Genomic DNA, 16813 nt, shown 5'->3' on the forward strand with positions numbered 1-16813 from the left:
TGATTGATTAGGGGATAGGAACAGCTGGGAGCAGGAAGGAACGATGAGAGAAGAGAGAGCGAGACCCAGTGAGAGAGGGAAGATTAGAGATGAGGGATAGAAAGAGGGAACTGCACAACCTAATAAGACCAGCAGGGGGAAACGAACAGAAGGGAAAGCAGAATGACAAGACAATATATGACAAAACATGACAGTGCTCCAACGCCTTTTAGAAAATTGTCTCTACGTGAAGGCTGAGAAGTGCGCCTTTCATGTCTCCTCTGTCACATTTCTCGGTTCTGTTATTTCCGCTGAAGGCATTCAGATGGATCCCGCTAAGGTCCAGGCTGTCAGTGATTGGCCCGTTCCAAGGTCACGTGTCGAGTTGCAGCGCTTTCTAGGTTTCGCTAATTTCTATCGGCGTTTCATTCGTAATTTTGGTCAAGTTGCTGCCCCTCTCACAGCTCTTACTTCTGTCAAGACGTGCTTTAAGTGGTCCGGTTCCGCCCAGGGAGCTTTTGATCTCCTCAAGAAGCGTTTTACATCCGCTCCTATCCTTGTTACTCCTGACGTCACTAAACAATTCATTGTCGAGGTTGACGCTCAGAGGTGGGCGTGGGAGCCATTCTATCCCAGCGCTTCCAGTCTGACGATAAGGTCCATCCTTGCGCTTATTTTTCACATCGCCTGTCGCCATCGGAACGCAACTATGATGTGGGTAATCACAACTGCTCGCCATCCGCTTAGCCCTAGGCGAATGGCGACAGAGGTTGGAGGGGGCGACCGTTCCTTTTGTCGTTTGGACTGACCATAAGAACCTTGAGTACATCCGTTCTGCCAAACGACTTAATGCACGTCAAGCTCGTTGGGCGTTGTTTTTCGCTCGTTTCGAGTTCGTGATTTCTTATCGCCCGGGTAATAAGAACACCAAGCCTGATGCCTTATCCCGTCTCTTTAGTTCTTCTGTGGCTTCTACCGATCCCGAGGGGATTCTTCCTGATGGGCGTGTTGTCGGGTTGACTGTCTGGGGAATTGAGAGACAGGTTAAGCAAGCACTCACTCACACTGCGTCGCCGCCGCGTTTGTCCTAGTAACCTTCTTTTCGTTCCTGTTTCTACCGTCTGGCTGTTCTTCAGTGGGCTCACTCTGCCAAGTTAGCTGGCCATCCCGGCGTTCGGGGTACACTTGCTTCTATTCGCCAGCGGTTTTGGTGGCCTACTCAGGAGCGTGACACGCGCCGTTTCGTGGCTGCTTGTTCGGACTGCGCGCAGACTAAGTCAGGTAACTCTCCTCCTGCCGGTCGTCTCAGACCGCTTCCCATTCCTTCTCGACCATGGTCACACATCGCCTTAGACTTCATTACCGGTCTGCCTTCGTCTGCGGGGAAGACTGTGATTCTTACGGTTGTCGATAGGTTCTCTAAGGCGGCACATTTCATTCCCTCGCTAAGCTTCCTTCCGCTAAGGAGACGGCACAAATCATCATTGAGAATGTGTTCAGAATTCATGGCCTCCCGTTAGACGCCGTTTCAGACAGAGGTCCGCAATTCACGTCACAGTTTTGGAGGGAGTTCTGTCGTTTGATTGGTGCTTCCGTCAGTCTCTCTTCCGGTTTTCATCCCCAGTCTAACGGTCAAGCAGAAAGGGCCAATCAGACGATTGGTCGCATATTACGCAGCCTTTCTTTTAGAAACCCTGCGTCTTGGGCAGAACAGCTCCCTGGGCAGAATACGCTCACAACTCTCCTTCGTCTGCTACCGGGCTATCTCCGTTTCAGAGTAGTCTGGGGTACCAGCCTCCTCTGTTCTCGTCCCAGCTCGCCGAGTCCAGCGTTCCCTCCGCTCAGGCGTTTGTCCAACGTTGTGAGCGCACCTGGAGGAGGGTGAGGTCTGCACTTTGCCGTTACAGGGCGCAGACTGTGAGAGCCGCCAATAAACGTAGGATTAAGAGTCCTAGGTATTGTCGCGGCCAGAGAGTGTGGCTTTCCACTCGTAACCTTCCCCTTACGACAGCTTCTCGCAAGTTGACTCAGCGGTTCATTGGTCCGTTCCGTGTCTCCCAGGTCGTCAATCCTGTCGCTGTGCGACTGCTTCTTCCGCGACATCTTCGTCGCGTCCACCCTGTCTTCCATGTCTCCTGTGTCAAGCCCTTTCTTCGCGCCCCATTTCGTCTCCCCCCCCGTCCTTGTCGAGGCGCACCTATTTACAAGGTACGAAAGATCATGGACATGCGTTCTCGGGGACGTGGTCACCAGTACTTAGTGGATTGGGAGGGTTACGGTCCTGAGGAGAGGAGTTGGTTTCCATCTCGGGACGTGCTGGACCGTTCGTTGATTGATGATTTCCTCCGTTGCCGCCAGGGTAAACTCGAGTGCGCCAGGAGGCGCTCGGTGAGTGGGGGGTACTGTCATGTTTTGTCATTGGTTATCATGTCTTGTCTCTGTGCTTCCCTTCTATTCGTTTCCCTCTGCTGGTCTTATTAGGTTCTTTCCCTCTTTCTATCCCTCTCTTCCCCTCCCTCTTTCGCTCTCTCTCCCTATCGTTCCGTTCCTGCTCCCAGCTGTTCCTCATTCTCCTAACTACCTCATTTACTCTTTTCACACCTGTCCCCTATTTTGCCCTCTGATTAGTGCCACTATTTCTCCCTCTGTTTTCCGCTTCTGTCCTTGTCGGATCCTTGTATGATGTTCGCTGTTCTGTGTCCTTGTCTCGCCCTGTCGTGTTTTACCTTCTTCAGATGCTGCGTGTGAGCAGGTGTCTTAGTCTGCTACGGTCGGTGCCTTCCCGAAGCAACCTGCAGTCTATGGTCGAGTCTCCAGTCAGTCCTCGCTACTGACGAGTGGATTCCAGTTTTCCTGTTTTGTTTTCTCCTTGATAATATCCAGGATTTTTACTTTTGTCAAATACTGGAATAAAGACTCTGTTTTCGTTAAGTCGCTTTTGGGTCCTCATTCACCAGCATAACAGCTACAGTTCGTATAGTTTCACATACATTTTCCATCAACAATGTCACAGATGATTTAAAAGGTTCTGATGTAGGCTCTGAAAAGTGTGATACCATCTAATAAAGTGAGTTAAGTCAGGTTCACTACCTTACATCTCATTAACCGTATGGAAATCAATCATGCAGCACCTATGACTGTTCTATCCATTTTCTCCTCCAAGCAGCAGAGAGAGATGCGATGGAGAGGAGTTGTTGATGGCCTATGCTCCCTGAGGAGCGATGGGCATACATAAAAAAAAGAATATACCTGAAACGCTAAATTCTCTTTTTTTGTATTGTTGCTATTTACACTTTATTTAGACAGTTCTAAACAGAGAGATAGAGAGGCAAGTGGGAGAACAGTAGGAAGGGTGGACACTGGGATTGAAACCCAGTTTCTGGTGGGAAGATTAGATATGTCACTATCCAGGAATGTCACTTCGGGCTCTGCACAAAATTATGAACTGGTGACCTTGCTGCAGTAGATACAGTACAGTCGTGGCCAAAAGTTTTGAGAATGACACAACTATTAATTTCCACAAGGTTTGCTGCTTCAAGTGTCTTTAGATATTTTTGTCAGATGTTACTGTGGAATGCTAAAGTATAATTACAAGCATTTTATAAGTGTCAAAGGCTTTTGTTGACAATTATATGAAGTTGATGCAAAGAGTCAATATTTGCAGTGTTGATCCTTCTTTTTCAAGACCTCTGCAATCCACCCTGGCATGCTGTCAATTAACTTCTGGGCCACATCCTAACTGAAGGCAGCCCATTCTTGCATAATCAATACTTGGAGTTTGTCAGAATTTGTGAGTTTTTGTTTGTCCACCCGCCTCTTGAGGATTGACAACAAGTTCTCAAGGTCTGAGAAGTTTCCTGGCCATGGACCCAAAATATCGATGTTTTGTTTGCCGAGCCACTTAGTTATCACTTTTGCCTTATGGCAAGGTGCTCCATCATGCTGGAAAGGGCATTGTTCGTCACCAAACTGTTCATGGATGGTTGGGAGAAGTTGCTCTCAGAGGATGTGTTGGTACCATTCTTTATTCATGGCTGTGTTCTTAGGCAAAATTGTGAGTGAGCCCACTCCCTTGGCTGAGAAGCAACCCCACACACGAATGGTCTCAGGATGCTTTACTGTTGGCATGACACAGGACTGATGTTAGCGCACGCCTTGTCTTCTCTGGTCAAGCTTTTTGTCCGGATGCCCCAAACAATCGGAAAGGGGTTTCATCAGAGGAAATGACTTTACCCCAGTCCTCAGCAGTCCAATCCCTGTACCTTTTGCAGAATATCAGTCTGTCCCTGATGTTTTTCCTGGAGAAAAGTGTCTTCTTTGCTGCCCTTCTTGATACCAGGCCATCCTCCAAAAGTCTTTGCCTCACTATGCGTGCAGATGCACTCACACCTGCCTGCTGCCATTCCTGAGCAAGCTTTGTACTGGTGGTGCCCCGATCCCGCAGCTGAATCAACTTTAGGAGACAGTCCTGGCGCTTGCTGGACTTACTTAGGCTCCTGAAGCCTTCTTCACAACAATTGAACCACTGTTCTTGAAGTTCTTAATGATCCGATAAATGGTTGATTTAGGTGCAATCTTACTGGCAGCAATATCCTTGCCTGTGAAGCCCTTTTTGTGCAAAGCAATGATGACAGCACGTGTTTCCTTGCAGGTAGCCATGCTTGACAGAGGAAGAAAGATTATTCCAAGCACCTCCCTCGTTTTGAAGCTTCCAGTCTGTTATTTGAACTCAATCAGCATGACAGAGTGATCTCCAGCCTTGTTACACACACACACACACCTGTGTTAACGAGAGAATCACTGACATGATGTCAGCTGGTCCTTTTGTGGCAGGGCTGAAATGCAGTGGAAATGTTTTTTGGGGATTCAGTTCATTTGCATGGCAAAGAGGGACTTTGCAATTAATCACTCTTCATAACATTCTGGAGTATATGCAAATTGACATCATACAAACTGAGGAAAAAGACTGAAAAATAATATTTGTGTCATTTTCAAAACTTTTGGCAACGACTGTACATTGTATAATTCACTCAAGCATATAACCGGATGAAGTGCAAACAATATGAGAGCCTTCCCACACACCTGCAAATGAAGTATGTTAATAGCTATTCACTGTTCACCCATGACACTTGTGAGAAGCAGGGTATTTTCATTGCATATTCTTTATAGATTCACAAATGCCAGATAAGACATCAAAATTATGAAATAATACATACATGTGGTAACCAAAAAAGTAGCCACCCTTTCACTTGATGACAGCTTTGAACAGTCTTGGCATTCTCTCAACCAGCCTCACCTGGAATGCTTTTCCAACTCTCTTGATAGAGTTTCCAAATATGCTGAGCACCTGTTGTCTGCTTTTCCTTCACTCTCAAATGATAGTCCCACTAAACACAAACCAGATGGGATGGCATATCACTGCAGAATGCTGTGGTAGCCATGTGGGCTAAGTGTGCCTTGAATTATAAATCACTGACAGTGTCACCTGCAAAGTACCCCCACACAATCACACTTCCTCCTCTATGCTTCATGGTGGGAACCATACATGTGGAGATCATCTGTTCACCCATTCTGCATCTCACAAAGACACAGCGGTTGGAACCAAAAATCGCAAATTTGGACTCATCAGACCAACGGACAGATTTCCACCAGTCTAATGCCAATTGCTCATGTTTCTTGGCCCAAGCAAGTCTCTTCTTATTATTGGTGTCCTTTAGTAGTGGTTTCTTTGCAGCAAAACCATGAATGGCTGATTCACGCAGGCTCCTCTGAACAGTTGATGTTGAGATGTGTCTTACTCTGTGAAGCATTTAATTTGGGCTGCAATTTCTGAGGCTGGTAAACTCTATCCTCTACAGCAGAGGTAACTCTGTGTCTTCCTTTCCTGTGGCGGTCCTCATGAGAGCCAGTTTCATCATAGCGCTTAATGTTTTTTGCGACTGCACTTGAAGAAACTTGAAGTTCTTGAAATGTTCCGTATTGACTGACCTTCATGTCTTAAAGTAATGATGGACTCTCATTTCTCTTTGCTTATTTGAGCTGTTTTTGCTACAATATGGACTTGGTCTTTTACCAAATAGGGCTATCTTCTGTATACCATCCCTACCTTGTCACATCTTTTACAAAGATTTACAGATGCACAATTGAGAGCATCCTGTTGGGCTGTATCACCGCCTGGTACGGCAACTTCCCCACCTGCAATCGCAGGGCTCTCCGGAGGGTGGGGTGGTCTGCCCAATGCATCACCGGGGGCAAACTAGGACACCTCCAGGACACCTACAGCACCCGATGTCACGGGAAGACCAAAAAGATCATCAAGGACAACGACCTGAGCCACTGCCTGGTCACCTCGCTATCATCCAGAAGGCGAGGTCAGTACAGGTGCATCAAAGCTGGGACCGAGAGACTAAAAAACAGCTTCTATCTCAAGACCATCAGACTGTTGAATCGTCATCACTAGCACATTAGAGGATGCTGCCTTATATACATAGACTTGAAATCACTGACCACTTTAATAATGGAACACTAGTCACTTTAATAATGTGTACATATTTTGCTTTACTCATCTCGTTTTCTATTCTATTTTACTGTATCTTAGTCTATGCCGCTCTGACATTGGTCGTCCAAACACTTATATATTCCTTTACTTTAGATTTGTGTGTATTGTTGTGAAATTGTTAGATATTACTGCACTGTTGGAGCTAGATTGTCTGAAACGCAATAAAAAGGAAACGAATTCCACAAATTAACGTTTAACAAGGCACACCATGAAGCTGGTTGAGAGAATGCCAAGAGTGTGCAAAGCTGTCAAGGAAAGGGTGGCTACTTTGAAGAATCTCAAATATAAAATATATTTTTATTTGTTTAGCACTCTTTTGGTTACTACATTATTTACTACATTACCACATGTATGTGTTATTTCATAGTTTTGATGTCTTTACTATTACTCTACAATGTAGAACATTTTAAATAAATAAAAAACCTGGAATGAGTAGGTGTGTCCAAACTTTTGACTGGTGCTGTACGTCACTGTTTACCCCTAGCTTTTTCGACGGTTAGCTGATGTTAGCTGGCTGGCTAGCGAGAGAAGTTCATCTCAATCAAAAGTTTTATTTAATTTGATTTATTTCACCTATATTTAACCAGGTAGGCCAGTTGTAAACAAGTTCTCATTTACAACTGTGACCTGGCCAAGATAAAGCAAAGAAGTGCGACACAAACAACAGAGTTACCCATGGAATAAACAAACATACAGTCAATAACACAATATTAAAAATCTATATAAAGTGTGTGCAAATGAGGTAAGATTAGGGGAGGTAAGGCAATAAATAGGCCGTAGTGGCGAAGTTATCACAATTAAACACTAGAGTGATATATGTGCAGAAGATGAATGTGCAAGTAGAGATACTGGTGTCCAAAGGAGCAAAAATATAAATAACAATATGGGGAAGTTGGATGGGCTATTTACAGATGGGCTATGTACAGGTGCAATGATCTGTGAGCTAGTCACTAGTCTTAGATATGTCGTGTTGCTATTTCCAGTCTTTGTCTGCCCTTGAATGGTCAAGGTATTTAGACTCTTGTTTGCTTGCCTATATGTCCAGACCTGCTGGGGAGACAAACCTACCAAATGACCCAAAGTAGCCTAAGCCAATATCTATACCAACTTGGTGGAAACTCTAGGTTTGCATAAATATCCAAATGCAGAAAAGTATTATACCTGTTATTTTGACGGACACAGCTCACTCACTAGTCCTTACTACAAGCTAACAAGCAAGCATTATGCAATACACATGGCTAGTTAGATACAAACAAGTGTTAGTGACTTACAGGAAGGCACAATATTTTGTCCAATATTTATTTTACGACAGTTCCTTGTGGCCCTATAATGGCCTATAATCCACTTGATTCTCTGGAAATATGCAGAGAAATAGAAGTGTTCACTGAGTAATTTGCATGTTATTAGGTTAGATACATTGGGTTATGGTTATATGGAATCCCAAACCAGAATAAAATGTTGTAGTCTGAGGATTGGGGACGTAGCGGTTTGTCCTGCCCATCCACTCTCATCTTCTATCCATTACTCCATTTTCCTTCTCCCAAATCTCCTGCAATGAGCAAAATGGTCTAGCAAAAGGTCTCACTCCCCAGCAATCCTCAAATTGTGTACTCGTGTGCTTCTCAGGTGTCTTCTCGCCTCTCATCCAAGTTTTGTTTTATTCTGCTGGAGACATATCCAATAAGGCAGAGGTATCTTCAAAAGCAACCGTTTCCCTTGAACTCAAAAGACATTTCTCTTTCAAAGCTCTACTTAAAAGCATAGCCTAATAAGATTAGTTCCTGGGATTATTGCCAAATAACTTTCACTTTACGCCTATTTGTCACTGGGACAGTACTGGTTGTCTTGAATTGTCTAATTATTTCATTCTTAACCTAGAGTCGATGTCTGCGCCCCCGTGGAAACCGAATTAGCATTAAAATCCATCGGTTTAAGATGGAGATATCTGTTTCTTTGCATGGACTCTGTCTCAATCCACCACATCCGCCATTGGCGGGCATCTGCGGTGGAAGGTGGCTGAGCTACAGCAGTGTTTGTCGGACCATGAGACATCCCGAAAAATTGGTATTCTCACGAATTCTCACGAAAACGTCTTTAGCGTCCGAAAAGAAAGATCTCGTGACCACAATGGTGTTCGCCGTTTTAATCCACAAACCCAACAAGGGTCATGGGACTCGTCTGAAGTCAGTACCGCCAACTGTAGCGTCCGAACAGTTTGGGCTACACACTAATATGACCCCTCAATGGAAAGGTGAGACGCTCACAAACACGTACATGTCGCCTCACAAGACTTGTCTGACGGTAGCCTGGTACCAGTTTAAAAAATGAATGGAAGTACATATATAGAAGTAGTTCAGTGCCCCCCAAAATGTTGTTAGTTATGGGTAGAAAAAAATGATATTTTCCTGATCTTTCTTATATCTCTCAGATATAGTACAGACACTTTAAAACAAAATTTCTTTATATTTATTTTGGACTATCTGTTTTTCCATGTTTCATTCTGTTATAAAATGAGTTTCTATGTGCTAATAGCGGTAAGGCCAAATTGACTGTTTCATCAAATATTTTTTTTATACCTAAAGGGGTCCTAAAATTCTAAATCAAATAGCTAAATGAACCTTGGTATGACCATCTTAAAACAATTCCATATGTTAGTGTCATGCCCTGATCTTAGAGCTTTTTATATCTCTATTTTGGGTTTGGTCAGGGTGTGATTTGGGGGGGCATTCTATGTTCTATTTTCTATGTTTTTGTATTTCTTTGTTTTGACCGGTATGGTTCTCAATCAGGGACAGCTGTCTATCGTTGTCTCTGATTGAAAACCATACTTAGGTAGCCTTTTCCCCTCCTTTCTGGTTAGGAAGTTGTCTTTGTTTGTGGCACTATAGCCCTATAGCGTCACGGTCGTTTTGTATTGTTTTGTTGGTGTCATTTTTAATAAAGGAAAAATGTACGCTCACCACACTGCGGTGGGCTTTGGTCCAGTTCTTTCAACGGCTGTGACAGTTCGCTTGGTTGGACGCCGGGCTGAGGCTGTTAAGGACAACATTCATGGGTTTGCATGGGCAGGAATGTCGGCTTTTCATGGTGACATCACCATGTGGTAAACCCTCTGCCAATAACAGCTACCATTCAGTTTCTTCCTTCCCTCTCCCAAACAGTCCTAGCAATATTCTTGCTTGAGAAATAGATTTTTTGCTAAAAAACTGTATTTGCCCATTTGAATGGAAATATATTAAGGTGCTTAATTGTTAACCAAAAATGATGGACATGGACCCTGGCTGATCCATTAAAGCATTTTCAGGAGATCCAAAAGTACAATATGTACCATCACTTACCCTAGGTGGCAGGTAGCCAGCGGTGAAGCGTGTTGGGCCAGTAATTGAAAAGTTGGTGGTTCAACTCCCTAAGCCGACTAAGGGAAATATCTGTTGATGTGCCCTTGAGCAAGTGTTTATTAAATGGTGTGAGTACTGGAAACAGAAGCACTTCCATGTGATACCTATTTGCTCACAAGGCCACTGTTTTTCCCTCAGCGATTATATACTTAAGATATATTTTATAACTAGTGTGTGCTTGACCTGCCTTTTATCATGATTTTTGTGACTGTTCAGTTTGTTCTTTGCCTGGTGCAACTACATGGCAGCCTGACAGCATCTGCTGATGACATTAATAGCAAGGACAGGTGAACTACAGTGTACAATGTGGCAGAACAAGGCCATATTACATTTCCAAAACCAGAAAACAAACTGAAGCTGAATCTAGGCTTTTTGATTCTGTTAAAGGGATATTCCACATACATTACAACATACCTTAATGTTTTCTTGATCTTGAAAGTGTTTGATTGGTCTGGAGTGCGTCTGCTAAATGACTTAAATGTAAATGTAAATGAGTGAGTGTAAATATGAAAATAATACGCAGAAAAAAATAACAATAGTCTTACATACCTGCCAAATACTTCTGAAACAAACTGATTAAAGCCCAAGTGAATTCCTCAAGTGCTTTGTATTGTAAACATATTTGTGACACCTTTTAGAGGAACCACACTGACTCACTTCAAAATGAAGGCATCCTCTCAATCATTGTGAAGGGCTTACACTTTAAGTACCTTTATTTAAACATGGAGTCACCATTGAGACCAGGGTCTCTTTCGCAAGGGAGCCCTGCACATACAATTAATAGAACAAATCTAATCAAAATCACAAAAACCATCTAAAATACAGCACAACAAACAATCAAGAAAAACAGCCACATTCCTCAGCAAATAGTTCCCCAATCAATATTTTAAATTGCCCAAGTTGCATCAGAGCATCCAATTGCAGGGTATTTTCCAGTTGGTTCCAGCAATGAGGTGCATTAAAACTAAAAGCAGATTTACCTAATTCAGTGGAGACCTGAGGAATCTCAAGAGTTAACCATCTCTGTGAGCGGGTTTGGTGTGACATGTTTAAAAAATATATACTTTAACAACAAAGTTAGGTAAGTTGGAAGCTGGTGTGGAAGGGCTTTTTAATCAAAAAGGGAGTAATGACCTTAATGAGGGCTAGCCAACCTTTTGATACAGGATGTCACCAGTGATAAAATGAATGGTGCTATGATAGACGGCATCCAAAGGTTTAAAAGTAGTACAATGTGGAAGTAATTTAATATTCTGTCATACATGTGCTGCACTTCACCAAACCGTCACAACTTCTGTCAAAGTGAATCATTAATTACCATGACTAGTGAAATTGATTTAGATGAACTGTCACTATTTCAGATTTTTGTTACTTATTTTAACTCCTAAATATAACATGTAACTTTATGCTCTATAACGCTGCCATCATGATGTTCCTCAATCTGGATCCATGTTTTTATTCATTTAAAGGAGAAGTAAACTTTTTTCTAAGCAAAGTTTTGATGTAAATGGCAAGTTAAAGAAGCAGTGGTGGAAAAAGTACTAAATTGTCATACTTGAGTAAAAGTAAAGATACCGTAATAGAAAATGACTCAAGTAAAAGTGGAAGTCACCCAGTAAATATTTGTTTATTTATCACATGCGCCGAATACAACAGGTGTAGACCTTGTGAAATGTTTAATTACAAGCCCTTAACCAACAATGCAGTTTTAAGACCACTGCCTGGTATACCACTGCCCGGATGGTGCAGCTGTAAAACCTTTTGAGGATCTGAGGACACATGACAAATCTTTTCAGTCTCCTGGGGTAGAATAGGTTTTGTCGTGCCCTCTTCACGACTGTCTTGGTGTGCTTGGAAAATGTTAGTTTGTTGATGATGTGGACGCCAAAAACTTGAAGCTCTCAACCTGCTCCACTACAGCCCCGTCGATGAGAATGGGGGCGTGCTCGGTCCTCCTTTTCCTGTAGTCTACAATCATCTCCTTAGTCTTGATCACGTTAAGGGAGAGATTGTTGTCCTTGCACCACACAATAAGGTCTCTGACTTCCTCCCTATAGGCTGTACCATCATTTTCGGAGATCAGGCGGTGATCAGATCACTGAGGGACCCCGTGTTGAGGATCAGCATGGCGGATGTGTTGTTACCTACCCTTACCACCTGGGGGCGGCCCGTCAGGAAGTCCAGGATCCTTTTGTCCAGGTGTGAAAGGGCAGTGTGGAATGCAATAGAGCAATTGCAATTGCATCATCTGTGGATCTGTTGGTGCGGTATGCAAATTGGACATGTTCTAGGGTTTCTGGGATAGTGGTGTTGATGTGAGTCATGACCTGCCTTTCAAAGCATTTCATGGATACAGACGTGAGTGCTATGGGTCGGTAGTCATTTTGGCAGATTACCTTAGTGTTGGTGGTCTACTTGAAAGATGTTGGTATTACAGACTCAGTCAGGGACAGGTTGAAAATCTCAGTGAATACACTTGCCAGTTGGTCCGCGCATGCTCAGAGTACACGTCCTGGTAATCCATCTGGCCATCCGACCTTGTGAATGTTGACCTGTTCAAAGGTCTTACTCACATCAGCTACGGAGAGCATGATCACACGGCATCCGGAACAGCTGATGCTCTCATGCATGTTTCAGTGTTGCTTGCCTCGAAGCAAGGGTAGAAGTAATTTAGCTCATCTGGTAGGCTTGTGTCATTGGGCAGCTTTCGGCTGTGCTTCCCTTTGTAGTCTGTAGTAGTGTCGTGTCTTTGGCATCATTAAAATGAAGACTGTTACTTTATCAAATCAATTATCTGTAATTATGATTACGTGATTATTCTAATCATATAAATGTAATTAACTAGGAAGTTGGGGCACCAAGGAAAATATTCAGATTACAAATTTATAATTTTCCTAATATAACTTTCATATATATTAATATCTGATCAAATAGTCTCATAATTAATTAATTTTTCTTTACCTCACGTTAGTCTCATTCCAAACGTCATAAATTGTTGGTTATCTGCACAAACACCGTCTTCACTCTTAATCATCCGTACATCAATTGTCTCAATCATTGATTTATTAACTAACTAAATAATCACAGAAATGCACATAAACAAACAAAGTAGATATGGTTAAAAAATTACATTACATAATTTCACGAAGGATTTCATCTTTACTCATTAATTAGTTAGATGCAAGCCTCACAACTGAGACTCTTGTCTAAACAGAGTTATGGTAATGTGGCTGTATTGTCTTTCCTGAGGTCACCAAATTGTACGAAACGGACCAGTTCGTAGCTGGATACTTCACCGACCGTTTATACATTCTCCAGAAAATGAATATTGTTCAGTTCTCAAGTTCTGTGATGTGGAAGAAGTTCCTTTGTTCTCTCTATGAAAACTCACTCTCTCTTATACTCTGTCCATGAGGATAGAACTCCTCTAGGAATTTATGAGCTGCCTAACAGAGCCTGTTGGTGGGGGGAAGAGAGAGAGAGGTGGTGAGAGAGGGGGATGGTACTCGCTATCCCCAAAGAGGGCAAAGTCATGACAGTAGTTTGCAAGTCCTGCCACATCCGATGAGCGTCGGAGCCCGTGTAGTACGATTCAATCTTAATCCTGTATTGATGCTTTGCCTGTTGATGGTTCGTCAGAGGGCATAGCAGGATTTCTTATAAACTTCCGGGTTAGAGTCCCGCTCCTTGAAAGTGGCAGCTCTACCCTTTAGCTCAGTGCGGGTGTTGCCTGTAATCCATGGCTTCTGGTTGGGGATGTACATACAGTCACTGTGGGGACGACATAATCGTTGCACGTATTGTTAAAGCCAGAGACTGATGTGGTGTACTCCTCAATGCCATTGGAAGAATCCCGGAACATATTCCAGTCTGTGCTAGCAAAACAGTCTTGTAGCTTAGCATCTGCTTCATCTGACCACTTTTTTATTGACCGAGTCAAGGGTGCTTCCTGCTTTAATTTTTGCTTGTTAGCAGGAATCAGTAGGTTAGAGCAAGGGAGAGCTTTGTACGCGTCTCTGTGTGTTTAGTAAAGGTGGTCTGGAGTTTTTTCTCCTCTGGTTGCACATTTAACATGCTGGAAGAAATTTGGTAAAATTGATTTAAGTTTCCCTGCATTAATGTCCCAGGCCACGAGGAGCGCCGCCTCTGGATGAGTGTTATCCTGTTTGCTTAGTGTCGTATACAGCTCATTGAGTGCTGTCTTAGTGCCAGCATCTGTTTGTGGTGGTAAATAGACAGCTACAATGAATAAACATGCAAATGATCTTGGTAAATAGTGTGGTCTACAGCTTATCATGAGATACTCTACCTCAGGTGAGCAAAACCTTGAGACTTCATTAGATTTTGTGCACCAGTTGTGGTTTACAAATGTACATAGACAGCCACCCCTTTGCTTACCAGAAGCGTCTGTTCTATTTTGCCAACACAGCGTAAAATGGCGACATGTTACTCATGTCGTCGTTCAGCCACAACTCGGTGAAACATAAGATATTACCGTTTTTAATGTCCAGTTGGTAGGATGTACGTGATCGTAATTAGTCTATTTTATTATCCAATGATTGTACGTTGGCTAATAGGATCGATGGTAAAGGCAGATTACCCACTCGCTGTTGGATCCTTACATTTTCGGTCACAAGAGACGGTGGCAGAAACATTATGTACAAAATAAGTAGCGAAAAAACACACACAATAGCAATTGGGTAGGGGACCGTGAAATGTCAGCCATCTCCTCTGGCGCCATTACTATTCTACTTGAGTACTACTTGAGTAAAAGTCTAAACGTATTTAGGTTAAATGTACCTAAGTATTAAAAGTAAATTGAATTGCTAAAATGTACAAGTATTAAAAGTACAAGTATAAACCATTTCAAATTCCTTATATTAAGTAAACCAGACAGAACGGTTTTCAAAATCAAATCAAATCAAATGTATTTATATAACCCTTCGTACATCAGCTGATATCTCAAAGTGGTGTACAGAAACCCAGCCTAAAACCCCAAACAGCAAGCAATGCAGGTGTTGAAGCACGTTGGCTGAGAAAACTCCATAAAAAGGCCAAAATATAGGAAGAAACCTAGAGAGGAACCAGGCTATGAGGGGTGGCCAGTCCTCTTTTGGCTGTGCCAGGTGGAGATTATAACAGAACATGGCCAAGATGTTCAAATGTCCATAAATGACCAGCATGGTCAAATAATAGGTCTGGGACAGGCAGAACATCCGGTGAACAGGTCAGGGTTCCATAGCCCAGGCAAAACAGTTGAAACTGGAGCAGCAGCATGGCCAGTTGGACTGGGGACAGCAAGGGGTATGGACCTGGACAGTATGACATTACTTTGCAGGCTATCTCTGCAGTAGACTGCAACTCCTCCCCCTTTGGCAGTTCTATCTTGACGGAAAATGTTATAATTGGGTATGGAAATGTCCGAATTTTTGGTGGCCTTCCTGAGACAGGATTCAGACACGGCAAGGAGATCAGGGTTAGCAGAGTGTGCTAAAGCAGTGAGTAAAACAAACTTAGGGAGGAGGCTTCTGATGTTGACATGCATGATACCAAGGCTTTTTCGATCACAGAAGTAAAAAAATGAGGGTGCCTGGGGACATGCAGGGCCTGGGTTTACCTCCACATCACCCGCGGAACAGAGGAGGAGTAGTATGAGAGTGCGGCTCAAGGCTATCAAAACTGGTCTCCTAGAGTGTTGGGGATAAAGAATAAAAGGAGCAGATTTCTGGGCATGATATAATATATTCAGGGCATGATGCGCAAACAGGGGTATGGTGTGGTGCGCGTACAGCGGAGGTAAGCCCAGGCACTGGTTGTATCTCTGGACATGCTGGTTGTAATGGGTGAGGTCACCCCATGTGTGGGAGGTGGGACAAAGGGTGAATAAGAATAAGAATAAGAATGAAATAAGAATGAAATATTCTTATTAAATACTTTTTTGATCCAACTTTGATGTAATGTCCTTAAAACAAGTCAAAATGAGGCTCAGTAATGTGTGTGGCCTCCACGTGCCTGTATGACCTCCCTACAATGCCTGGGCATGCTCCTGATGAGGTGGCGGATAGTCTCCTGAGGGATCTCCTCCCAGACCTAGACTAAAGCATCTGCCAACTCCTAGACAGTCTGTGGTGCAACGTGGCGTTGGTGGATGGAGCGAGACATGATGTCCCAGATGTGCTCATTTGGATTCAGGTCTGGGGAACGGGCGGGCCAGTCCATAGCATCAATGCCTTCCTCTTGCAGGAACTGCTGACACACTCCAGCCACATGAGGTCTAGCATTGTCTTGCATTAGGAGGAACCCAGGGCCAACCGCACCAGCATATGGTCTCACAAGGGGTCTGAGGATCTCATCTCGGTACCTAATAGCAGTCAGGCTACCTCTGGCGAGCACATGGAGGGCTGTGCGGCCCCCCAAAGAAATGCCACCCCACAACATGACTGACCCACCGTCAAAGCGGTCATGCTGGAGGATGTTGCAGGCAGCAGAACGTTCTCCGCAGCATCTCCAGACTCTGTCATGTCTGTCACGTGCTCAGTGTGAACCTGCTTTCATCTGTGAAGAGCACAGGGAGCCAGTGGCAAATTTGCCAATCTTGATGTTCTCTGGCAAATGCCAAACGTCCTGCACGGTGTTGGGCTGTATGTCAGGCCCTCATACCACCCTCATGGAGTCAGTTTCTGACCGTTTGAGCACCCCTTTATTGGGGGTGTCTATTCCATTTGCACAACAGCATGTGAAATGTATTGCCAATCAGTGTTGCTTCCTAAGTGGACATTTTGATTTCACAGAAGTGTGATTGACTTGAAGTTACATTGTGTTGTTTAAGTGCTCCCTTTATTTTTTTGAGCAGTGTATATTAGTTTGTGAACTAGGC

General features: G+C 43.6%; 1 protein-coding gene across 1 annotated transcript in view; it reads left to right on the forward strand.

The window, feature by feature from the left end:
- Positions 1 to 202: 202 nt before the first annotated feature.
- Positions 203 to 16813, forward strand: part of LOC123990812 (uncharacterized mitochondrial protein AtMg00860-like) — a gene marked incomplete at its 5' end in the record, with an annotated part of 76642 nt that continues 60031 nt past the window's right edge. The window contains 3 exon segments of the mRNA XM_046291700.1: positions 203 to 593; positions 596 to 700; positions 703 to 725. Of these exon segments, the coding sequence (XP_046147656.1) occupies positions 203 to 593; positions 596 to 700; positions 703 to 725 (519 nt within the window).

The sequence above is a fragment of the Oncorhynchus gorbuscha genome, linkage group LG02 (genome assembly GCF_021184085.1).
Source record: "Oncorhynchus gorbuscha isolate QuinsamMale2020 ecotype Even-year linkage group LG02, OgorEven_v1.0, whole genome shotgun sequence".
NCBI classification, from domain to species: Eukaryota; Metazoa; Chordata; class Actinopteri; order Salmoniformes; family Salmonidae; genus Oncorhynchus; species Oncorhynchus gorbuscha.